We start from the raw sequence: 25,316 nt of genomic DNA on the forward strand, positions 1-25,316 counted from the left end.
CGTGGCGTGGGGGCCGTGCTTTCTCATTCTGTATTTTCCCGCGTGTCCGCTCGTTCCCTCTCCGCCACACCCAGCGCGGGGCTTTGCAGAGTTTGCCACTCAACAGTCTGCTCAAGTCACAGTGTCTGGGCCTCGGGTTACTGGGGCTGGGCCTTGCCCCACAGGCTCCTGTCCTGCCTGCGGATTCATGCTGCCCCGAGGATTTTCCCGGGCCTCACATCCTGGAGGAGGAAGGATTTGCGAGAGACAGACGGCGGCATGCGTGCGTGCGTCGCGCCCGCCGTCCGTTGTGTGTAATTTACATACCTCTGTGTGGAGACCATCCGGGCGGCCGCATTACTGAGGTATTATACTTGACTCCTGGCAGGAAGAATTGGAGCAGATAACACATCAGTGATAATCCTTGCTCTGCCTTGGAGGGTACAGAAAACCTCTGAGTGAGCTGCTGCCTTGGATGTTAGGAACTTACCTGCTGCTGCAGGCCTCCTCCCTCCCGTCCATGGGGCTGCCCTCTCTGTTCTCTCCTCTTTGTGGGAACCCCGCCTCCCCCCACAGTCCTCACCTGCAAGGTGGGGTGAGTGGGGCAAGAGGCCGCAGCAGGGATGGAGAAGCCCCTTGGGGCACTGAGCTGAGGAGGGCCTTAGGGACGCCGGGCTGGATGGGCACCTTGTCCCTAAGAGAGAAAAGGGAGGGAGGGAGCAATCTGACCATCGGCGCTGACGGGCTTTCTGTTTCCTAAGGGATGTCCTTTCACGTGGATTTCCAGGTTTGAGTCTCACAACAATCCTGGGAGCTGTTCTTAGCTCTGTCTTCAGGCCCAGGTCTGCAGAGAGAAGGGGTAGTGGCAGGGTCAGGCGGGCTCCCATGCCTGGGATGTCAGTTGGGTGGGAAGCCACACCGTTCCTTGCACACAGTGGGTGTTTCACGCACGTTTGTCCCATAGACAAATAGTGGGCACTCGGTAATGAAGAGTCGATTTGACACACAAGCAGAGTTTTCTGGATTTGGAACACAGCGATGCCTCAGGTCCCTGAAACGCTAGTATTCCGCGGTTCCCTTGCCTGGGGAGGGGGCCCTCGTCACCACGCGGCCTGGCCGTGGAGGGGTCGGATTAACCTCCGGGGTCAGCAGGCTTGCAGAGCTCAGGAAATGCCTCTCTGTGATCCGAATTTGGTCCAGAGACAGGTGGTGGAGCCCAGAGGAGGGGGAGTTCGCCGGCCGCTCCAGGGCCGGGGGAAGGGAGCCCCAGCCCAGCTGCCCTTCCTTCTGATGGACTGAAGGTCTTCAGGCCGGGTCCTCAGTGTGGTTAGATGTTGGCAGAGGAGCTGAACCCCGTGAGTTAAGTACTTGGCCCCCATCCCGTGGTTCACCCTCGGCTGGTGGGGAAGGAGAGCTGACCGTGGTGCGTTGGCTGGGGGTCCAGGTCCACCCGCCCTCTGTTCAGGGGACTTCCTTCAGGTGTAATTCCCTGGGCAGACCTGCCCTTCTGAGTCTCATCGTGGCCCCAGGAAGTGACTTCTTTTGAGCTGTGTTCCCCCTGCTCCCTTGGGTGCTGAGGGAGCCCAGAAACATTCCAAGCGCATCAGTTCCTGTGTCTGCAAAGCAGGGCGAGGGGCACAGAGCGGGTGCCCCCCCGTCGTGCGGAGGGAGACACCGAGGCCCTGGGGGGAGGGACCTGCAATGCTGTGGTTGTGCAGGCGGCGGAGGTGGGCAGGAGCCTCGGGCAGAAGCTCTCGAGGCTGCGGACCTTCGTGGATCTGTTCGTGTACTTGCGAGGTGCCCGGGAGATTGGCCACCGTGCAGAGGTTTTATTTATGAGGACGCCTCGAGTCCCCGTCCTGCTGCCTGCGTGAATCTGTGACCATCACTGGTGCTGTCCAGCTCCCGGGGGCGTCTTAAGTCTCCCAAGTAATCCGTGTTTGAAGGCAGCCTGATGCAGAGGACGGTCCTCAAGGAGGGGGTCAGCTCGGGGCTCAGACCGGGCTCGGCTTCTCCCAGGTGCGGGAGGGTCTCACGCCAGGAAGCGAAGGGCCGGGCTTGGGAGTCAGTGATGTCTGCACCTGTGTTACCCTCAGGACGCTCTGATTTGGTCACTTGTCTTACAGCAGATGCAGTCATTTGGCGTTCATGCCTCCTCTCGATTAAAATGGTTGAAATAAGGATCTCACGTGAGCAAGACACAGAATTTTAATAATATTCAAGTAGTGTTAAGTCTAATGTATATTGCCATTTTTTTCATTAACTTCAATTTAGTGGACATTTACATTTTAATTTGTAATATGCTTAGTTCTTGAAAGCCGTCACCCTGTCGTCTTTAAACAAATGCTGCATATTTTTTACTTTTCATTAATTTGAGAATGATTTCTTATTACTGATTAATGAGGTTTTTTTACTAAGAATAGGATCAAAGCATCATACTGTCTAGAGCTGGAGGGTTCCTTAGAGATCGTCTCACAGCCTTCATTTTGGAGATGGAAAAACACTAGGTTATTACATGTGCTCGCACACGATCAGCGACTCCTTTTCCACGAGCAGCTTTGTCCTTCCAGTACGAAAGGGCTGCAGGGCTGCATAAGTGGAGAGAAATGGGAACATTCCTAACTTCTTACTGAAGTATAACTTACATATACAAAGAGGTAGCATTCAGAGGACCTTTATAAAGTGAGCAGAGCCCAGATCAAGAAACCGAACATTACTAGCCCTCCCGAGCCCCCTTTCTGCCCCTCCAGCCGCTACCCTGGTCGGTGTAACCGCTGTCCTGACATCTGATAGCACAGAATAGTTTTGAACTTGGCATCGCTGGGATCGTACAGTATGTGCTCCTTTGTGTCTGACTCCTTTTCATCAACGTTTTCCCTCCGGATTTTGGTTATTTTTAAGTCGTACTTCTATGCATCTTCTTTTCATCGAAACCCATTTCTATTGGTTTATAGCAAAGATCGGAACTGCTGGGACGTGGAATATGGGTAAATTCCAATTCTGTAGACGTGACCACTTTTCCAAAGTGGTGGTTTTGACCTTTGCTCCCAGCAGCGGTGTGTGAGGGTTCTGGAGGGCCCGTGTCTGTGCCAGCGTGTGATGTTCTCTGTTGTTTTTGTTTTAGCCTTCTGGTGGGTGTGTAGTGGTATCTCACTGCAGCTTCTATTTGATTTCTCTGATGACCGGTGACACTGAGCCCTAGAAATGGGGTTTTGAGCACAGACTGGGGTTTTTAGCTCTTCCATCATCAAGGAAGTTACTCTCTGCCAGCCAAGGAGGACCCAGAGAGAAGAAGACATATTTCAGGGATGATAAGTAAACACAGAGCTCCAAGTTTAGAATAGAAACGGCTGCAAGCGCCTTGAGGCTAGGGCTGTGGCTTGTGTCCTTTGGCACCTGCCTCCCCTTTGGTGGTGAGGATAATGCTCGGTGAAGACTGGACGGCATAGACTCAAGGTTCAGCTGGAGAGGCACGATGGGGGGTGCTGCGGGGGTGTGGGTTACGGAGCCCAGGTTGGGCTGGATTCAAGATGTGTACAGGCCTCTCAGATGCGGCTCTTGCTCTGCCAGCTGCTGGCTAAGCGCTGTGAGCACAGCCCCCCGTGGTCCCTCTGCAAGCTTGGGATGGCAGGAGCTGGGAGCTGTGGGCGACAGATGTGGACCTTCACCTGGAATGCAGGGGCCAAGGCGGTGGGTCTCCTCCAGGGTCCTTGGCCGGCACAGGGGCTGGGAGTACCTTATACTGGACCTGCAGAGTCCCTGTCTGGGGCAGTGTGCTTGCTGGGCCCATCCTCTGGCTTCTTTGGGAGCTCTAGGCCTGATTCTGCAGGGTCAGGCTGTGGGCAGATGCCCTGGGAGGGAGTAAGGTCGGCATCGGCTGCAGGGCTTTGTTGATGAAGGCGCGGCCGGGGTGATTCCCGGTGTAGGGCCCTGGGCAGCCCCCGGGCTACAGGGGAAGAGCAGCCCCGGGGCAGCCATCTGTCAGAAATAATGCGCCAGAACTTACTGTAGAAGCTCAGATGCCGCACACCTTTTAGCTCAGCTCCCTGCGAGGGGCCCTGCAACTGTCCTCAGCAAAAACTGTCCTCTCTTCTTTATCACCAGAAAAATCTCGTCTCTCTCTGCTACACCAACTCCTTTCACATGCTTCAAACCTTCTGGTTGATAAGGCCTTCGTGAACTTGCCTCTCTGGCCCCTCTTCTTTATGCCTCCTACACTTCAAAACCAAGAGGGGGGCAGCACGCGTGTGTCCCCAGTGCATGCGCGCCAGGTGCTCTGGGGGCGCCAAGTGCTCGGGGGCGCTGGGTGGGCAAACCCCTGACCCCTCCCCCCGAAGTTGCCCAGCGTGTAGCATGAAGAGCAGGGTGTGTGGACACTAGTAATGCGTGCAGGACCGGGTGTGAGAGTAACGAGAACTCGGGGGGGTCCCGGCAGAGGCGTGTACTCACTTCCTGCCTCTTCCCCACCCCCGCCCATCCCCCTGCCTCCCGGTCTCTTTCCGTCTGGGAAGCATTATTACTCACTCATGACGCCTGCATCCCGTCTCTCTGCGGACAGATGTCTCCAGAGAGGTTGGAGGGATCGGGGAAGAACAGGGTGTGGGTGGGGAGAATTGGGTGAAGCTCAGCTCCTCTCCCAGGCCCCCCGTCCCTCGGGAAGCCAAGGCAACCTCCCCCCACCGCCCCCGCCGTCAGCAAAGCACCCGAGGAGCAAATGACTGGATGGGAGGTGGTGCGTGGCCACCCGCCCGCCCCCTCTCTGGCTGGCACCGGACTGGCGTGCGGATGTATAAGCTCAGGTTTGGACCTGACTCAGGAGGAAGGTAGGAGAAATTCAAGGGGGTGATCTCATGTGGCATTAAATGGAGCCAGGAACACGAGGGGTGGGTACCTGCGTCTTCCGTCATTCCCTCCTCGGCCCAGATCCGGTGACATACTCTCCACGGAGGCTAGTCAGCGGACGCTGGCTGCCCTGTCACCCACTCATGGGTCTCATGCCCGTTGGAGCATCGGACAGGGGCGCAGGCCCTTCACCCGCGCTGCGTTCTCTCTGTAAAGCGCTCTGCCCTCCCCATAGGGAGCAGAAGGCGCTCCGTCTGTTCCGGGGGTTTGGGATGGGCTGTCGGGAAGGCTTATTGGCCCTGGGGCTCTCTGAGGACGTGGTGGAGGCACGGGGAGGACTCAACTCCAGGGCGTCGGGGCAGAGAGAGAGAGTGTGTAGGGTCTGGCCGAAAGACCTCTGGCCTCGAAATCAGAAATCAGAAATCAGAGCAGCTCTGATTTCTAGATCTGGTTCAGATATTAATGAGTTTGGTGTCCTTGGAAAGGTCCCCGGCCCCTGCGTTTTAGTTTCCGCGCACGTCAAATGATGATGTGCATGCCTGCCCTCCTACCACCCAGGGCCGTGAGAAGGACCATGTGTGTTAGCCATGTGGCCGCCTGGGAGAAGTGCAGTGCAGAAGTCCTGTGACGTCACTGCTGATAACAAGTGCTGTTGTCGTTACACTCAGGCCGTAGGTATCTAGGTATTGATGGGGTCGTGAGCAGTTGCAGCTGGAAGGGCTGTGTGTCCTCGGGCCGAGGTCAGGCAGTTCAGCGCTGGGTGTTGGTGAGGTCCTCCCAAGTCCCCGAGCTCATTGGAGGGGCTGGAGCACGGCGGAGAGCCTGGAGCCCTTGACAAAGGGGCAGCTTTGAACAGTATTTGGAGGAGGGAAGAAGACTGTGTCAGGCATCACGGTGGCAGAAGTAACGGTCCTGCAAGATGCCACCTGGGGGTGGAGGAGGTGAAGAATGCAGGGAGCCCAGACCCCGGCTCCCCGAGTCAGACGGAGCCATCCCCTTGGGCCTGCGCGGGGGGCCCTTCTGCCCTCCTTTTGGGGAGCTGTGTAGCAGTGGGAGGGCTCTGATTTAGGAGAGTGTCGTGGGGGGGGCGAGGCGTCTCCAATCCCCCGTCTGTCATTTTCTGGCTGCTGTGACCTTGAGCCTGTCCCTTACCTGTCTACGTTCCGCTTCCTTCATCTGGGAATCATCATACCTGTCTTACAGGGTCGCTGTGAGGATTGAGTGAAGCCATACAACAGCCTGGAAATAGAAGGTGCTCAATAAATGTCACTTAAATCTGAATTTCTCTCCCATCCATCTCGTCTGTGGCATTTGCTGAGAATATTCCAGAGCCTTTTGACACATGCACACCGGTCCAGGCCAGGGCTCAGTATTTTCCTTCCTTTCTGTGGAGACAGACATTGCAACTGTGCCAATGTCATACCAATAACCTATATTCTTGTGTCAGACCTGCCTGTCCGTGTCCAGTTCGCCTCCAGATATCAGGGAGCGTGGATTTTGCATGTAATGTATGTTCATAGGAAAGACATTAGAATTCAAAAGCAACTTTATGAGAAAACTTCTAGAAGCAGAGGTCTTTCCCTTGTCATCAAAATCACATACCTGGAAACAAAATCTAGTTTGTGGATGTGGGCGGCATAGAGAAGGGCTCACGCAGGCGGCCTCTGCTGCCGGCGGGGGTGGCCTCGGCCCCATCACTTGGCTCTCCCAGCCTCAGAGTAGCTCACCTGTAGAATGAGGCGGGTGCAGAGACCAGGCCTCTCCGGTGAGCCAAGCAGCAATGCTGGGGATGCTGACATGGACCCCAGAGTGGAGCAGAGCGGCCAGCATGGCCACGGCCCCTGCTGGGAGGGCTGCAGGGGAGGCTTCCAGGGCCACCAGCACGTCACTACCTGTTGGGCGAGGACTCTCAGATTGTCCTCTGTGAAGTGTCTCCTGTTTCTAAAGTTCTCCGGCTCGTAAAGTTGTGGGTTCGCCTCTCTGCTTAGGTGACCGATAGACATCTTAATGTGTTGACAGCCCCCTTGGCTTCCCTACCCTATTTCCTCCTTACAGCACCAGGATCCAGCTTTCCTTACTCCCTCCACTGCTACGGCCCCGATCTGAGCCAACATCCATCATCTCTTGCTTGGATTTTGATAAAACTTCCCAAGGTGTCTCCCTACCGCTGCCCTTGCTCAAAGGTACCACAGAGACCTTCCCTGATCATTATTTATAATAGCTGCCCACTCCGCACCCCGTATATTCATGGTCTCCCCCATCCCTCTTTATTTTCTACTTAGCTTATCAGACACGTATTTTTTAGTTCTTTCTTAATTGTCTTTCTTTGTCACCCCCTTGCCCTCAAATCAGAATGTAAGCCATATGAGGGCAGGGATTTTTGGGTCTTGTTTTCTTTCTGGTTTTGTGCAATGCCATAAACCTAGTAACTAGATTGCATGACTAATCTGTGGTCTTTAGAAACTGCTGTCAGTTTGGAAATTACTGTCCACCCTCTTGTCATGTTTTCCTTGATGCCAGCGCCAATCCCTGAGGGTCCCTTGCCCTGGACATTCTGGCCTCCCTGCTGTCCTGTCCCCTCCCCCTGGCAGACGCCTGTCTTTCCTGAATGGTTAGTTATCCGGCCCTGTGTTCTGTATGGGTAGATCTGGTAGGTAAGATGATTGAGGACCTGGTCTTATACCCCAGCCCCTTTGCCCAACACAGCCCTAGTGTGTAATAGAAGAGGCTCAATAAATTCATTTTCCATTCCTTTTTTTTAAAAAAAAATTATTTATTTTTGGCTGCATTGGGTCTTCACCGCTGCATGCGGGCTTTCTCTAGTTGTGGCAAGCGGGTGCGTGGGCTTCTCGTTGCAGTGGCCTCTCCTGCCGCGGAGCACGGACTCTGCCGCGGAGCACGGACTCCAGGTGCGCGGGCTTCAGTAGTTGTGGCTTGTGGGCTCCAGAGCGCAGGCTCAGTAGCTGTGATGCACGGGCTTAGTTGCTCTGCGGCATGTGGGATCTCCCCAGACCAGGGCTCGAACCCGTGTCCCCTGCATTGGCAGGAGGATTCCCAACCACTGTGCCACCAGGGAAGCCCCCATTTTTCATTCCTTTACTGGCAAATGTTTTAATGAATTGCTGTTGACAGATGATTAAAATTCAACCCTGGAGATGATCTGGGCTTTTAGAAGGTGTGCCTTACGGGCTGGTCAAGGCAGTGGCAGAGGGTGGTCTGCACTGGTTGGTGGGATGTGGCGGGGTGTGGATGGTGCAGCGCTGAGAGAGGTGGCTGAGGGACGGGGCTCCTGTGTCTGCTTTGAGAATGGCCACAGTCGCCAGAGGGTGAGGAGTGCATCTATTCCTTTAAACTTCCATGGAGAGTGGAAGCTGCTCCTTGAGATTTTAAAATATGCTTCACGGTCCCGATGGTGTCAGGTAGCTAGTTTACAGGTCTGTCCTGTTGTGATGACTCAGGCTAAGCTGGATAATAAATGAAAGTGGGACAGAGCCTCTGGATAAATATTGCTACAGAACATCTTGGCCGGCACAAATCACAGGGAAAAAATCTCCAGGCTGCTTTTCATTTCTCCTCTTCCTCCCTGGCCCTCTGGCAGCAGCCGGCAAAGCAGGACCCATCCATCACAGCTCCCCCATCCCCACCTGCTCTCAGCACACTGCTGTGGAAGGAGGGATGCAGACTGGTCCTGGGATGCAGGTGCCGCAGCTCTGCCTTCCTGCCCAGCTCTGCGGGTGGCCCTGGGAAGCCAGCACAGATGGGACCATGGCCGTTCTCTATTCAAAGCCGTGCACCACTGCTTAGCTCTGCAGGCCTGCTTATCTCTAAAACGAGGGGGTTAATAATTGGTGGTTCTTAGTCTGGAGCGAGCGTCTGCGTCACCTGGGAATTTAAAAGCAGCTCGTGAGTCCCGCCCTAGCGCACAGTCAGCATTGCAGGGGGCTAGTCTTGGGTGTTTCCTCTCACCTTCCTGGGCCCCTGCTGGGGCGCTCCTGGTCAGGACCATCGACGGGACACATGAAGAGTGAGATGGGTGATGGGTTAGGTGGTGGGATGGGCCGCTTTGTGTGACCCTCTCTGGCACTAGATCCATCAGCACTGTCACTTAGCCTGGATTCCATCATCTTCGGAGTCGCGCTTGCCTTGTAATCAACGTCTGTCTGCAGGTATTGATTGCGGCCATTGGGAGCACAGAGCTGCCATAGGCGTGTAGGTACCAGAGGTGACTAACCAAAGGCAGGGGAATCTATCAGCGGAGAAGGATAGTCTCCTGCAGGGCGGCCCTGCCCACCCCACCTCCCCTGCTAGTCGTTTGGGAGTCTTTCTCAGTTTTTCTCCCGACCCTGCACCCACATTCTGTGATCTCCTTCCTCACTGTCTCTCCATCCCCCTGTCCCAGTGCAGATGCTCCGGGGCTCCTGCCTGAACCCTAGAGTAGCTTCCTATCCAGCCCCCCTCAAGCCGTCTTCACCGAGCTCCGGGGCGGCCGTGCCTGCGGGCCTCGGTGCCTGTGCCTGCCGCCGGGGGAGTGTGCACCGTGCCCGGGGGGATTCACTGCAGTGGTCGCCGGTCATCCTGGGGGCAGAGCCGGGCTCTGCGCGGCCTCACGGGCCCCGAGTGGGGCTGCAGCCCTGCCCTCGAGGCTCCCACAGGCTGCAGCCCTGCCCTCCTGCTCTTCTTGTCCCGCCGTGATCCCGTCACCTTTGTCCAGCCTCTGGGTCTCGCCTGTGCCGTCAGCTCCCCCTGGGACGGGGATGCCCTTCCTCCCCCTCTGCTAGGCCGGCAGGTGCGACTCACCGCTGGGTCGGCCCAGGTGTCCCTGGCGGAGAGGCCTGACCATGGAGTCGAGAGCCCTGGGGTTTGTGTTGCTTCTGTTACTGCCTTGCTGGATGACTCTGGATTCATTCATTCTTCCCTCTGGAAGCTCATTTTTTTTCCGGTGTAAAGAGGGCACACACCCGAGTGATTTCTAGGTCGCCTTCCAGTTCTAACCTCCCTAGTTTTGTGTTAGAGACGCAGAGCGTGTGTCTTGCGTGCCTCGACAAGGGCCTTCCCCAGGTGCCTGGTGACAGGCCCAGCGCACAGTGCTGTGCGGCCGTGTTGTCAACCTGAGCGGGACCTCAGGAGCCTCCTGATTTGGGGGTGCGCACGCTGCCGGGTCTCGAGCGTCCCCCGCCCGGCCCCTCATCTTTCCTTATTTGCTGAGCCGGCCAGGAGTGCTCACAAGGCCCTGCTCGCAGCTTTGTGCCCCGTGTGATGTGCGGTGTGGGACCAGCCTCTGACTTCTCGAGGGCTCTGTGGGTGCACCCTGCCGAGTGGAGGGTGTCCTCTGTGATGTGCTGGTCCTGAGGGACTTAGGAGCCAGGCGCTGGGCCCTGGGAGCAGGACAGTCCTCAGCCTGAAGCAGGAGTGGGCGGGAGACGCCCTGAGGGCGGCGTCGGGCGCTCCTCCTTGGCCTCGAGCATGAAGGCCTCGGGTGTCCAGGCCCCTGGAGGTGTCGGGCCTGGAGAGACAGACAAGGAACCAGGAGGCCGCCCCTTGAGCTGCAGCATGGCCGCCCTGGGGAAGGTGTGTGATGGGGTGCAGCGAGTTCAGCAGCCTGGACTCAGGAACCCAGGCTCCCGTGCCCATGTCCCCTTGGGCTCTTTCCCCAGCGCTCAGAGAACTCACTCTGGAAGGCCCGGCCTACCTGGCAGTGGTCATGGAGGCGCCAGGGAAGGGCAGCGCCTTCCAGCTGGTGAGGGGCTTGGGGTCGGGGGAGCCTTCCTCGGGCTGGAACCCGCAGGGCATTCCCGGCGTCTTGTTCTTAGGCCTCAGTTTCTCCTTCGGCCCAGGCTGCCCCACCCTGTGGCTGCTGTGGGACCGGCATTGCACCGCTCTGGGGAGTCGCTTTATAAATAGAAAGATACTTAACACCCGAGCCGGGAATCAGGCAGGGAGGGTGGCTCCGGGCAGCAGTGTTTTAAAAATGAGCGTTGATTTCTGGGACTCTGCACACTGCATCTTAGCCAGACCCACGCTGACGCCCGGCACTCTGCTTGGCCCCGTGCCTGCTCCCTGCCTGCTTGGAACCCCCGCTGCCTAGAGCCCCGCCCTCCCAGGGCTTTGGATCTGTCTACCCCACCTCTGTGGACCTTCTCTGCCGGCCGTGCGTCTGTTCGATGGGTCGTTCATGCATTCGTTCGCTCATTTTCCCCTGTTAGGGGCCAGGCGCCGTGCTAGGTTCTGGGATCCCAGGATGGACAGGAGCCCTCCCCGCTGCCCCTCCTCCCCGTCTGAGCACTGAGACTCGCAGGGTGGCAGGCAGCGCGAGCCTTAGTCCAGGGCTCCGAGTGCAGAAGAGAAGGTCCGGTTTTGCCTGGGATCGGGGAGGCGGGCTTCACGGAGAAAGCCGAGCGTGGCCAAGGGAGGGCGTGCGTGTAAGCGTGGCCAGTGGACAGCCCCAACCAGGTGACGCTCCACTCCTCCCTGCTAGCCCCCCACGGGTCAGAGGATGCTCTGTCAGTGTCTGCTGCTTGACTAAAGTATTTTGTCCCTTGGCCTGGTCACAATTGAAAAGTTAGTTAAAAGGAGACTAAGCCGTTGACTAAGCAGCTTCACCACCACTAGGGCTTCCTTCCTTTTCATCCAGTGACTTGGACCCCTTTCTGGGGCCTGGTCACAGGCGAGAGGGTGTCAGGTCACTGTCAGGGAAAATCCCAAGGAAAATGTACCCCAGGTCCCATCTTTTCATCACACCCCGGCCCACCCTCCCCTACTAGGCCATGAATTGTGCGTGTTTTAGGTCCTACTGAGTCCTGTCCAGTCTGCCCCAAGGTACCCACCAGGGCTGTTCTTCAAACATGCCTTAAAATCGTAGCCATTGAAGTGTTTCAGCAGGTGAGTGAAATGAGCGGGCCTGAGTGTTAGGAGGATGGCCGGCTGCCTCCCGGAGAGGAGGCTGGGAGGGACCGAGGAGGTGCACCCCACTCTGGCCAGCACCGGACGGCCTTGCTTAACCAGATGCATATGTTTTACTAACCTGGGGGGTGAACGGCGATAGCTTGGCTGTTTTAGTTTGTATTTCCGTGACTTTTCGTGTTCCAAGTGTTTCTTACAGCCAAGAAACAAAGTAGTGAAATTCCTCATGGCAGAAGTTATTCACACAGAACCCACCTCACCGGTTGGTTACGTGGTTGGTGGGAAGGATGGTGCGGGTGCTGCCTGGGGTGTGGGACTCTGCGAGCTCTGCCCCGGGAAGGGGTCTGGCCCGCTGACTGGCCTCCCGTCAGATGACGGGCTCCTCGTGGGCCGCAAGCAAGTCTCGCGTCGTGCTTGACCTCTCCGAGCGGGTTAAGACAGCGGGGTCTTCACCTGGTGCCCCAGGTCACAGGGCAGTGTCATCCTCTCCCCACGGCAGACTCCATCGTTCTTTGTTTCTGCCCGTTTCCCTTCCTCCCCTCCTTTCCTCTTCCCTCCCTGCAGTGCTCAGCGTAATATTTCTTGTGGTCTTTTCCCTCCATTTGCATTTCCGTCTCCATCTGGTGACCCATAGGGATCGGGAGGTTTCTCACCCGAGTGCTAAACCCAGTGCCCGAGAGTGAGGCTTTTGGAACAATCAGCAATCGTCTTCCCTTCTCCGAGGGTTTCGTTGCAGTTTTCACAAAGAGCCAGGGAGATAGGTGGTGTAGAGACACGGACACTTCAGAGGCAGCATGTCCGGACCGAGGAGACAGGTGGGGCCCGGGCTGCTCACAGCTGCTCTTGGCTGCTGTGACTGGAGGTGGGTTAGGCCCGCGGGCAGGGGCTCTGTGGGAAGGGGCTCCGTGGCAGGGACTCCGTGACAGGGGCTCTGTGGGAAGGGGCTCCGTGGTCAGGGGCTCCGAGGCAGGGGCTCCGTGGTCAGGGGCTCTGGCAGGTGCTCTGTTGGAAGGGGAGGGTGAGCTTTCTGGGCAGGTCTGCCCCTGCTGCCGGGGAGCTGCTGGGCAGGGGACACCCTGTGGCCGTCTCCCTTTGTTCCCATCACACACAGGGATCTGGTTGCTTGTCCTCTGATGTGGTTTCTCCTGGGAGGTGGAGGAATGAGAGTTATTCAGTAGCTTTTTAAGCAGAGGAATGTGTGATTTGAACAATGCTGGGCCCGGGATGCCCTGGATTCCTCAGTTGATGTTGGCATTAGACAGGAACCATCGGGGGCTGGAAATAGGCCGTGGGGCCCAGGCGGAGGGCCCATTGTTGGTGGCAACGCCATGGTCACCATCGCTTCTCATCCTGGAACCAGGGATGCCGCAGACAGGAAGGCACCTTCCAAAGTCATCTAGGAAGGAAGGGACGGGGCTGATCCCATGCCGGGTGCATTGCATTACATGCCCGACACGACGTGGCCCAGCCGGGCTCCAGGTGGGGTGGGGTTCAGCCTGCCCAGGGTGGTGGTGAGCACCTGCTCCGGTCACCTGTCCCTGTCCTTAACAGCTCTCTTCTGGAGGCTTCCCCTTGTGTTTCAAGACCATTCCTCGCATCCTGCCTTAAGTGAAACAAGACCCTAGCCCACTGTCCTCAGCAAAGAGCCTCCGGATGCGCGAGGGCCGATGTTCTCCCTCTGTGGGGGGCCAGCGGGAGGTGGTGTCTCCTTCAGCCACATGAGGCAGACCGCTCAGTAGATTTTGTAGTGGATAAAATATTGGCTCGGTTCAGAATTGGTTTTCTCTAGTTTAATGGGCTAGGAAGGTATAATTCTGTGCTGAGCTAACTTCATGCATTTTTTAAACCAACTTTGATTTGTTTCAGCAATCAAAGAGGAATACGCGAATAGAGTCCATGTTATCCATGGTCCGTTTGAGGTTTTGCTTCACTGTGACGTGGGCACTGGTCTCCTGTTCTGCAGGCCAGCATCCTGCGTCCACTTTCCCAGCCAGGGTTCTGTCCAGCAGATGATGTTGCTGGATCCCATGACTCAGGGACGCATTTTCCCTAGGATAAGACTGTCTTCTCACGGTACATGTAACTTGTTGGCATCCTTTTTAAGCACATTTCCATCTCGGAGGGTGAATCCAAGTGTACTTCCCGCAGTTGGGGTGGCCCCTGCAGAAAGTAACTCGCTCTGAATTTCGTGCCTAGAACGTGCATATTCTCATGGGCAGCTGGCCCATGTTCTGAGACTCTCGTGGGCCACACATGTCACCTTGAAAGACCCAGGGCTGTGTTTCTCAAACTTTATGACTCAGTGTGTGCATGTGTGTGTGTATATATACGTGCATGCTAACCCTGAAAAGAATGTTTCCCAAAACTGCTGTGTGAGACACATTCTGATATTTTCTGTTTTGTTTTAATTTTTAAAAAATACTCTTCCTGACCCACTAAACTGATTTTATAACCCATGAATGAGAAATGACCCACCCCCAGTATGAAAAGCGCTAATCTGGGAGTTCCTACAGATGACAGCAAATGGAAACAATTAGCAAATTAGTTCATTTGGGCCACAGTCACACATCTATTATACCTGTTATGGCTCAGATTCTTCATTTCTCAAAATTGGATTTTTCTACTCTTTATTGCCACTGGTGCCTCCAAAGTGAGTGCCTGACAACCAGGAAGCTTGAATTTCGTACATTTTTACAAGGACCCTTGTCAGTCAGTATTGTAACATCATGTTTCTGAAATAAATTTGATCTTAACTCAAGACACAGGTTTTTATTGAACAGAAGATTATTTTTTATAATAAAATTACAAACAGAGCCCTGCTTTATGAATTTGCTAGTTTACTCAACCATTTTCATTGAGCGTTTTCAAGGTGGAGTAAATTAGCAAATGAGTAAATGAGCATATCCGTGAGTTGGAGCTGGGGATTCAGAAATGCCACCTTCCTGCCCTCAAGGAGCTCACCTCCAAAAGAGAGGGGAGAGACCTGCTGAGGAAACACAGTGAAGAGCAGAGGCATTCACGGAGGCTGAGTCATAACAACTGACTTAGGGAGGTTGGGAGGGCAGGGGCCAGACGAGGAGCAGATGGGGTTTGAGTTGGGTCTTGCAGGATGCATAGGAGTTCAAGTGGAAGGTCTGCCAGGTTGTGCTGAAGGAGCTGGTCTGCTCTTCAAAGAAATTTGGAATAGAACCAGCCAAGTTTTTAAGTTGGGGCAATGTAAGATCAGCTTATTTTAGAAAGATGATTGTGAGGACAAACGTGAAAAGTGCTCAGGAGATGGAGATGGGGAGAGAGAAACCAGGCAGAGGTGTTGGCGATAGTCTCGTGTAGGTTTCGGAAGGAGGATGAGGTTGAGGAGCCTTGCCAAGGGGATGAAGGAGAGGAAGATGGATGGGTTCGAGGCCCTGGGAGCTGGCTTGCATCTGTGGGGTGAAGAGGTAAAGTAATAGAGTCTGAGGAATCTCTCTCTCTGTTTCTAGTTTAAGTGACCACATTGGTGGTGATGCTATTAACAGTAGAAAATACCAAGGGAGGAACAGGTAGGTGTTGGAGAGAGAAGATAACGAATTTAGATTTAGATCTGTGGGTTCGCGTTTCTGTCGGACGTCTGGCTGGAGATGCTCCGATGCTCAGTGACCTTGGGAGGCGGGGGCGGGTGGGGGGCGCATCTGGAGTAAGATGGAGCAGCCTCTCTTCCTTCTTTGGCCACATGCTCCTGGTCTGTGTGGTCCAGGACCTGAGCTCTCTCATCCGTCAAATGGGGAAGCAGTGTTTATCTTGCAGGGTCGTAATGAGGATTGGAGAAAACAGATATTAACATCCTGGCAGAAGGCAAGCGCTCCAAAGTGCTATAGCATCGCTCTTAGTGATGTGGGCTGGGAGGAAGGATCCAGGGCTCACATCTCAGTTTTGCCACAAAATTACAGGTGTCCTCGGACAAGTTACATCACTTTTCTGGGCCTCAGTTTCCTCATGTGGTTATGGAAGGCATTGAATTTGACCATCTCTTACGTGCATTCTAGGGCAAAAATTCTGTGATCTTCTGAACGTTGAGAGAATTTACCAATATACTGGATGTTAGAACTGGGGCTTTAAATCACTAGTGTCTGTCAGGATGGAGAAAAACTAACAAGATGAAGGATAGTGGGCAGATGTTTACAGTTGCCCCTGTAGCTCAAGTCCTTACTTGGGTTACTTAGATGTAGAAGAGGCAGGAATTTTGATCGGGGAGCTTTGGTTTGAAGCGCTTGAGGTCAGACAGCGGGCAGGCCCCGGTGCCGCTCAGGGCTCTGTCTCCGATGGTCACAGTGTGAAGGGAGGTGGTACCAGGCTGCACTGGTGGGGATGGAGCGTCCACAGCCAGCCAGCCTGTTGCCACTTGCAATGTTCAGATTCCATGGAGCAGAGTGTCCGGCTCATTCATCCAGTGCTTGGTCACCAAACGATTCCGTGCCCCTACTATGTGCCAGGGGCTCAGACGTAGCAGTTCAGGGCACTGCGTTTCAGGGAGGGCAGGAAGGCGAGTTGGGCCGGGTGGCAAAGCCCTGCAGGCTGCTGAGAAGGGGGTGTGTTGCTTGGAGAGGGAGGCTCGAGCGACTTGACACTGTCTCCCTACGTGTGACAGGCTGGCACCTGGGAGAGGAATTCGGCCTCCGCTTTACCGCTCCAGAGGGGAGAACTAAATCTTTTAGCCAGGGTAATGATGATGATGCTAATGAAAAGAAATATCATCTACTCTTTATTAAGTGCAGCACGTGCTGGGCACTAAAGCAGGCACGGTGTGTACGTCACGCATGGGCTCCGTGCACGTACTGTACTCGTGATTCATGGAGCAGTGAGTGACATGTGAAGGGGCAGAGCTCCTGTCACCAGGCTGATTCCATGGCCAAGCAGCCCAGGTAGAAGTTAGAGGTGGGCAGGTGGGACTCAATTAGGGGACAACTGCCTGGTGACCGTGTTCAAGCAGCGGGTGAAGGCTGTCTGTGCCGGGGGGGGGGGGGCTCCCCAGGGGGTTTCTGCAGAGGGGAGGAGATTGGAGGTAAGCGAGTAACTCTTCTGGGCTCCCTGGATCCTCAGGGAGCCGTCGGGGGAGGTAGGCTCTGTGTCCATTTTGCAGACAGGCAGACTGCAGGCACCTCAAGGCGTTACGTGGCTCGCCCAGAGTCACACAGGCCCTGAGAGACGGGACTCAAGCCTGGGTCATCTGATCCCCCCACCCTGTGTGCCCTTCCTGCCGCCCGCTCTGCCCCCCCAAACCCGCCCCGCAGTCCTGCCTTCTGGGCTTCCTTGCGCCTGTTCTCCCCTGCTCCTTTCTGGACCCCACAGACTCCCAGGCTCCACGTGGAGGCCACGGCCAGCACCCTGGCTGGTGGAGAGGTTACCACAGCCAGTGTGTGTGCACGCGTGTGCGTGTCGTGGAGGCCCTGCGGGCAGTGAAGTCTTGGGGCTGTGTGTGATGTGGCGTGGGCAGGCTGGAGTTCCTGGCACTGCGGGGCTGGTGGACAAGGCGGTGGGATCTTGAAGGGCAGGTGCTCTGCCCTGCCCCCTGCAGGCCCCTGCGCTGCCGTCCTTTCTGAAAGGTGGGCCCCGAGGCAGCAGATTAGGGAAGTTAATTGCTCAGTTAATTCACCCAGATCAGACAGGCTCTCTGCTTGGGAGATGCCCTGCCGATGGAAGGAGGAGGCTGCTAATTGGCCAGTTCTGGTTCCTGACGGGGCCCTGGGGGGTTGGGGAGTGTCTGAGCGCCTGCTAAGCTCCCTGGGCCTGTGGCCGCCCCCGCCCCCACACACCCCGAGCGATGGCCTTGGTCTTGGCCTGTAGGCGAGCTCTCCTCTTTCCTTTCCTTTTCTCTCTCTCCCTGGGCTTTTCTTCCCTCTCCTCCCCCATTTTTCTGTTGACACGAGATGCCACCAGGAGAGCCAGCTGGGCCAGGTTTCCAGACATCGTTCATTCATTCGACAAGTGCTCATGGGATCCCTGGCTCGGGACTGGGACATGGTGGAAGCTCTGAGGGGACATGGCGAGAATCCGACTGTGCTCTGCTCTCCCGAGGCCAAGAGTCCGCTGGCCAAGATGTGATCTGACCACGCGGCTGCTGGGCTGAGTCAGCGAGACCACGTGACGGGGGCGGCGGGGCGGGGGGGCCTTGAGAAAGGGGATTGTAACTGGGCCATAGGCCCGAGGAGCCCCCAGGCTGGAGGGGGGAGGCTAACGGAAGCCTGGAACTGGGGCAGCTGGAGAGAGCTGAGCCAGGCCCGCAGGCCTCCCCGAGGTTGGGACAGGGTGGTGGGTTCAGGGTCAGGGTGGGTGGAGGGCGGATCGAAAGCCATCTCTAGGGGGGTGCAGGGAGCCCTGGGTGTCTGTGCTGTGCAGCTGTGTCGGGGTGAGGGCCTGTCTGAGGGTGAACAAAGGCAGAACCCGTAGCATTGACTCTACAGCACGAGGGGGAGGGGCAGCCCTGCAGTGACTTCATCCTATTGTTCTGTACCCCCCCCATCCCCCTGCGTTAGGCACGTCTGTGAGGATGGGCTCCGGCTGACTGAGTGGTTTTGGCAGATCTGTCCCTGCTGGAGGGGGAGATTTTGGCCAGGGTGCCTCCCCAGCTGGTGTGACTTCAGATTACGGACTGAAATGTCTCAGCGCCACTTTGGTGATCGTGTGCAGATGTCTCTTCAGGAGACGCACGAAACAGGGCGGGGGGGGGGTCTCATACCCCCCAGATCCTCTGGTTTTGGAAGATTTCCTAGAGGTGGTGGGACTTGAGTTGCTGCTTGGGTAGTGGATCCAGTGAACCACTTTCTCAAGGCGGGGAGGGGGGTCAATAACAGGAGGTCATCGTAGCCCTGGCTTCAGAAATTCTGACTTTGGTACCCGACGCCTGAGGACTCCGAAGTGGGGGCCTGGGCGGCTCGCTGCGGGAGCGTGGGACTGGATGGCGGTGTGAAGGCCTTGGTGCAGGTCATCTCATTGTCCGTACGATGCTCTCTGCACCTACTTCAGGGAGAGTCACTTGTGTGAAATCCCTTTCAACAATGTACCTTTTTTTTTTTTTTTTTTTTTTCTGTAAACGCAGGCTGCTGTCATTGCTTTTACAGTTATAATAGAAATGTTCAGCAGAGTCTGGAATGATGGAAGCCAGGGGAGGGGAAGGGAGGAGAGTGGACTGAATGGTCTCTGAAGACCCTCAGCTTCTGGGATCTTCCTCCAACAGGGAAATTCAAGGAATTTCCCGCTTCCTCCCCCTAATGCAGGTGGTGGGTCTGTTTCTTTAAGGTGTGGGTGGCAGGTTCCCTCTCGAGGTAGACGGGGAGCGAGGGGATAGGTCGCAGAGCTCCCTAATTACAGCACCTTCTGGATCTCCTTCCCTCTTCCCCGGGGTGCTGATGGTGCTTAAACGGAGCAATTAGAGCCAGAGGATGTGGCTGGGAGCCTCAGGCATGTGTGACCTGTCTGCCCTGGGCTTGCTGATGTCCTGCGGCAGGAGGCTGGCGGTGGGAATAGCTCACACCCAGGGTTTCTGTTCTGTGCGTTGCTTCTCCAGGCAGCTCCTGGTTGCTGGAGGTCCTACGGAGGAGGGTGGGTTGGAGCAGGGCGTCCGCGTCGCACGACTTCAGGGAACCGTCTTCCCGGAGAACACAGTGTAACCGTCCCCCCGGAGTTGGGGGTGGCAGCCCTCCCGGAAAGGGCTGCAGCTTGGGGCGCCCTTGTTTTGTCACCGAACTCTCTTGATTCCTTGGTTCTATGGTCTCTATCCTCAGGTCTGGTGCCCGGTGGGGTCGGCAGAAATGTCCGTGGTAGTGTTGCTACTGATAACAGCCCTTGAGACTGAGCTGTCCCCCTACCGCTTCCGTCACATGTGGCTCAGAACACATTTGGAACTACCATTTGGTCAACAAGGGTTTGTTGAGCGCAGCTGTGAGCCAGCACTGTGCACAGTCGCTGGGGAGACCGAGAGGGGAAAAGGCTGGGGGCCCAGTGAGTGAGCCGGTCCCAGGTCTTCTGTCCACATCGTGGTCTGTCTCGAGTTGTCAGGCCCCGGAGGGTGGGTGCAGTGGGAGCTCCAGCGTGGTTGGAATGTCTGGGGGTAGGCAGGGCGGGACCAGGACTCATTCTGATGTGGAAACTCAGGGGTCACATTCAGCAGTGGAATCTGGGCGTGCCAGGGCAGCCCTTGACTCACTTTCCCACGGCTGGTGGATCTGAGGGCGTGGACGGGAGTTTCCGGTCCCTCCTAGGAGTGCTGCGGTCACAAAGGATGACCGGCCCCCTTCGGAGCTCCCCAGGTCAGTGCTCCTCTGTGAGCTGGCTGCTCCTGCCTGCACCCTGGGCCACCAGCCCGCTGTGGTGACGAGCTGCAGCTGGGCCCGCAGGGCTTAAAATAGCTGGGTGAGCTGGCCGCTTTGCATGTGGGGCACCCGCGGGGCGTGATGGGCAGCTGCCTGGAGTTGGGGCGCCAGTGGCCCTGACCCAGGGGTGGACAGTGCTCTTTGGGAGTTTCTCCCGATCTCAGGGCTGGGGGACAGGGGGCGGTGTGGCTGGGGGCTCAGGTGTGGCTGGTGCACAGGGGACGCGAAGAGCTTGTCTTTCCCAAGACCTTTTAAGGGAAGGCCTCGAACCTGACCTTGGGGCCTCCTGCTGTAGAGTCAGAGGGCTTCAGACCCGGCATCCTTTAGCCATGTAGGGTCCCGTACAGCCTAAATAAGAAGAGATAATGAGACGCAGAGATGGGGTGCCAGGTCACGGGCACCTGGAGTCCCAGCCGGGCGGGCACTGACCACTGGGCCCCTCGCTCCCCAGCTGCCTCCTGTTGGGTTGGGCAGAAGCCTTCTCTGGGCTTTCCTTCACTCAACAAGTATTTCCTGACTAATGACCACGTGTAGAGCTGTTCTTGGCTACGGAAACACAGCCAAAACGCTGCCCTCATGAAGCTTAGTTCTGGTGAAGAAGAGAGCTCCTAAACAATCAATGAATAAAAGAGCAAATTACACCGAACACTGGGGTTAAGTGCTGTGGAAAGAGCGGAGCTGGCTGACACTGGGCGCACTGGGGGAGGTACAGAGTTCAGTGCGGCAGCCCTTGAGGAGGTGGCTTTGGGTGGAGCTGTGAAGGAGTGAGAGCTGGCAGAGTAGACACCTGGGGCAGGGGTGACCCAGAGGAGGGAGAAGCCGGCGTAAAGGCTCCCACGTGAGAAACGGCAGGAAGGACCGAGTGGCCGGAGTGGAGGGATGAGTGGGGTGGACGTGTGTGTGTCAACGGTGACAATGCTGCGAGAGCTTTGTCTCTTACTCTGGGAGAGATGAGGGCCGTTAGAGGGTTTTGCTTTTTTATTTTTTGGCCGCGCAGCATGTGGGATCTTAGTTCCCCGACCAGGGATCAAACCCGTGCCCCCTGCAATGGAAGCGTGAGATCCTAACCACGGGACCGCCAGGAAGTCCCCCGCTCGAGGGTTTTGAGAAGAGCAGGGACCTGGCCTGACTTACATTGTACGGGAGCTAACGTCAGCGGTCTTTCTCTGGTTATTAGGCCACCTGTGGGGGACCCCGGGAGACCCTCCCCATGACGTGTCCAGCCTCCATTCCTGTCCCCACCCCCAACGTGCGACTTCTCCTGCGAGGACGAGCAGGGTGCTGGGTTCTTCTCCTTGCCGTGGAGTTTCTCCTGGACCGAGGGAGCTGGGCGGTGGCAGTGGTTGGCCGGAGGCTGCTCGTGCTGGCGGTCAAGAGCCTGTTAGTAAAGAGTCGGGAGATTTGCCGTCAGGAGCTAGAAACTGGCCGCGGTGGGAGTATCTGCACCGTGGAAAGTGGCGCGCACGAGTCACGGCTTTTCCCCGGAGAGCTGGCTGGTAAACGTGGACTGCCCACCCCCGGTTGTCATCCCCACTCTCCCTGGGCCGGGGTTTCGGGGGGCGGGGCCTCCGCCTGCTTTCATTGGCACCCACACCAGCGTTCAGGCTCTACGAGGTCGGAGTGCAGCGGACGTGTTGGCTGGGGGGTGACGTGGGGTGGCGCTGGCGTGTTCCCTCGCATTTCCGAAGCACGCCCATGGGCCGGTGACGGGGTGCTTCTCTTTTGTTCCTGGACGCGCGGTCCTGAGGGCCCTCGCACCCCGCTTCTTTCCTTCCCTTTGCTCCCTCTGTGTGTGTGGGACGGCTTTGTGCCTCTGTGCATAAGAGCAGCGTCCAGCACCAGGCCCGGGCAGAACCTAGGCGTAAGGAGAGGGCTCTGTTCGGAGTGACGAGCCCCAGCTCCGCCACTAACTAGCTTCGAAGAGCCCTCTGCTCTTCGGGCCTAGTCTCCTCGTGTATGACTGGGATGACTGCCCTGCTTGTGTGTCACACATGCGTGCGGTGAGAACCAGCTGAGTCCCCGTGATCACGCCTTTGCACTCGACGTGCAGCACCTGGGGCCCCTCCTCCACCCGCCTCCAGTGGGGGTGACAGCCCAACACGCTCCCACTTCCTCCAAGAAGCCTTCCCGGATAGGCCAGGCCTCCCTGCCCTTGGTTCACACCACCCACTCTGGCTCGTGCTCGAGCTGCCTTTTCAGTTTTCGGCTCTTCCCCTGCGTGGACGCAAGCTCCTCGGTCACAGCCACAGCGGCGAGCCCAGGGCGGCCCACAATGGGTACCTGGGGAGTCTTATTGACTGGTAATGATTGTCTGTGTCCTTGGTCTCTGTATGGAGCCCTTGAATGTGCTGGCTGGTTGTGTGTGTAGATGGAAGGTTCTGAGGTGTAGACGGCCCACCTGGTAAAGCCCTTTCCCAGCAGTGCCTCTCTGCTCCCCGGAGTCCTCCCTAACCCCACTCTGCAGACGAGGAAATGGAAACAGCTCACTCCTTTGTTCATTCATTCAAAAAACGTGCACGCTGCTCTGAGAGCTGTGCGTCTCTGGTCCGGGTCACACAGGTGGCAAGTGTCAGAGCTGGGCCTGGGCCTGATTCCCTGCAGTCTGAGCGTGTGCCCTGTGCTGCGTTAGGACGAGCGGGCGCCCACGGAGGGATGCCGGGTGAGGCGAGGAGGGGCGGCGCCGGTGGTCAGGGCCTGATCCCGCTGTGTCGTCCCGCCCGGCCGAGGCTGGCATTTCCTCCGGCCACGGTGTGGGGGAGGGGGAGAGCAGGTGTGCCCTGGCGCCCAGCCCGAATGGGACATGGAAGCACGCCCTGGGGCCGGAGCTTGGGGGATGAGTGACACGCAGTCACCCAGATGCGTCAGGCCTCGCGGAGCCCAGCCACATTCTCTGAGCTCCAGGCTGGACATCTGAGCCCCCCAGGGTTCAGGAGGGGACCGAGGCTGGCCGGTGACCCTAGAGGGGGCCTCCAGGGCGAGGACAAATCGTGGTGATCTGGCAAGATGCGCGCCCATCGGCAAGGCTGAGGGCGGTGTTGGGGGGCGTCCAGTGCATGGGCCGAGGTGAGTACACACAGGGGAGGCAGGGAGGCTTGGGGGCCGTGTGCACTGCGTGAGGTGAGTACACACAGGGAAGGCAGGGAGGCTTGGGGGCCGTGTGCACTGTGTGAGGGTTCAGTTAATGGCCCTTCAGATTTTTTATGTGTCCACCACGGATCCTGCGAGAGGAAACTCGGTGGGTTCATCCCCTCAGGGGCTTCCCGTAGGAAGACATGCAAACAACCTTGATACAGGGCAGAGTGAAATCAGCGCCCCGAAGAGAGGTGGGTTAGGGACAAGAAGAGGGCCTCTCAGTTCGGGGGGTCCTTCGTGGAGGACGTGGCATCTGAGACGCGCCTCAAAGCATCCACTGAAGGCAGAGGTGACTGGGTGGCGGCGGTGGAGGGCGGCACGGAGCCCCAGACGGAGACAGAGAACTGGGGAGCTCCGCGTGGTGGGAGCTAGGGCACAGGTCAGGACTGACAGAGCACAGCGCCGGAGGTCACGACCCCACGCTTGAGTACTTGTGTCAAATCCCTGGGGAGCCAGGGAAGGTTTTCAGCTGGTGAGAGGGGCAGCGTGGCACCCCCAGGGCTCTGTCTCAGAATAGTTATGTGGCAACCGGTGGCAAGGTTAATTGTGGAGGGGACTGGAAGCAGGGACCCCGGGAGGGAGAACTGGGCCAGCAGGAGCCTCCGCTTTCAGGGTTGTGTGTGCCGCCTGCATCCTGGGAGGTTTTGAGCAAGGCTGGGTCCCCATCGTGTGTGAGCGGGTTCCACCAGCAACGACCCTCTGCTAGAGCAACCGGAGAGACACTGTGGAAAGAACTTGCCTAAGAGTTTCGGTACCAACAGCAGACTACCTTCAGGTCTGGGGTGGCCCAGACGCTCCTCTGAAGCCCCTCAGTAGGAGGCAGCCTGAATGGCAGCCTCCTGGACGCGGGGCAGCCTGAGTGGGCACAGGGGAGGGAGCCTCACTTTACAGAGTGGCCAGTGCTTCAGAGACCACAAGGCTTCATGCACTGAGACCGCCGAGTCCTCAGACAGCCCAGTTCTACCCAACAGAGATGCGCCCACCACTCATCCCCACGCCTCTCGTTCCCTTCTGCTGGGGAGCGGGGGGGGCCGTATGCAGCCTCCCCTCCCCCATGGCTTCAGAGCAGACGGGGTCCCGGCCACTGTTCTTCTCCGTCTTCTTTGGAGCATCTACAAATGCTGTGTGCCTGCTGTTCTCCCTGCAGTGGTTCCAGCCTCAGTGAAGAGGCAGGAAGAGGCAGCAGCTCCTGAATCGGCGGGAGGGCCCCAGCCGCATGGGCTGCTCGCACAGGCTGGCCACTGTGTCAGAGAGCGCTGTCCCAGCCGGCGGTCAGTGCCCTGCATGGACTGGCTGAGGAATACTAGATTTGCTGGGTCAGGAAATTCCATTGGTGCATGACAGTTACCTTCGGGCTTCATTACACTTCCCTGGGCCCACTGCCGGGCCTTATCTCATTCTCCGCAAGCTGCCTGCCCTCCTTGATAAGCGCTAATCACGGTGCCTCATTGCTCCTGGGCATCTGGGAGCTGATGGCGTGGATGGCGCGGTGTGTGCCCACCGCACACAGCAGGCCCTTCTGGGGCATCTGACAGGGAGGCTGATTGGGCTTGGGGTGAAAGGTGGGGCTCGTTTGGGTCTTGCCTGGAAAAAAGGGCCTGTGAGCCCAGGGGGTGCCGCTCCCTGGATGGGCCCCCAGCCTGCGCCCTGTATCCTGTAAACCTGCTCAAATAGGAGGCGTGGCAGCCCTCACTCCCCTCCCAAAGGCAAGGCCCATTCTCCTGAAGAGTGGCTGTCACCTTGCTCGAGGCTCCCACGAGGCCCGCTGTCTGCACGCGTGTGTGTTCGGTGGTGATCTCACAGCTCCTGTGCGCTGGGCACTGGCTCTGAGCCAAGCGCTGGGATACAAAGATGACGGACGCAGCCCTTGCCCTGAAGGGGCTCACAGTCTGGGGCCAGGATGTTGGCGAGCAGGTAGCTCCGTGGTGGGATGGACTCAGGTGCGTTGGCGCTCCAAGCAGAGGCCCGAGCGCGGCTGTGGACACTGGCATTCAGGGTGCGGGGAGGGAGGTCCAGGCAGAGGAAGCGGCAAGTGCTACGGCTGGGGGCGAGGCAGACGTGGGAGGTCTGTTCTGGTGGGAGGTTAGCCAGGTAAGGGCGGGGGTGGGAGAGCACCTG

At 57.4% G+C, this 25,316-nt stretch overlaps 1 protein-coding gene across 2 annotated transcripts in view; it reads left to right on the forward strand.

Annotated features, from left to right (window-relative positions):
• Nucleotides 1-25,316, forward strand: part of TSPAN9 (tetraspanin 9) — a 183,112-nt gene that overhangs the window by 70,208 nt on the left and 87,588 nt on the right. The window contains exon 1 of one of the 2 annotated variants that reach the window (XM_067695427.1): nt 4,517-4,802. The exons of the other annotated variant lie outside the window; for it this stretch is intronic. Within the exon in view, the coding sequence (XP_067551528.1) occupies nt 4,694-4,802 (109 nt within the window). The 5' untranslated portion in view covers nt 4,517-4,693. Of the gene's footprint in view, nt 1-4,516; nt 4,803-25,316 lie in introns of those variants that run through there. 2 annotated transcript variants of the gene reach the window in all.

This window comes from Pseudorca crassidens, chromosome 11 (assembly GCF_039906515.1).
Source record: "Pseudorca crassidens isolate mPseCra1 chromosome 11, mPseCra1.hap1, whole genome shotgun sequence".
NCBI lineage: Eukaryota > Metazoa > Chordata > Mammalia > Artiodactyla > Delphinidae > Pseudorca > Pseudorca crassidens.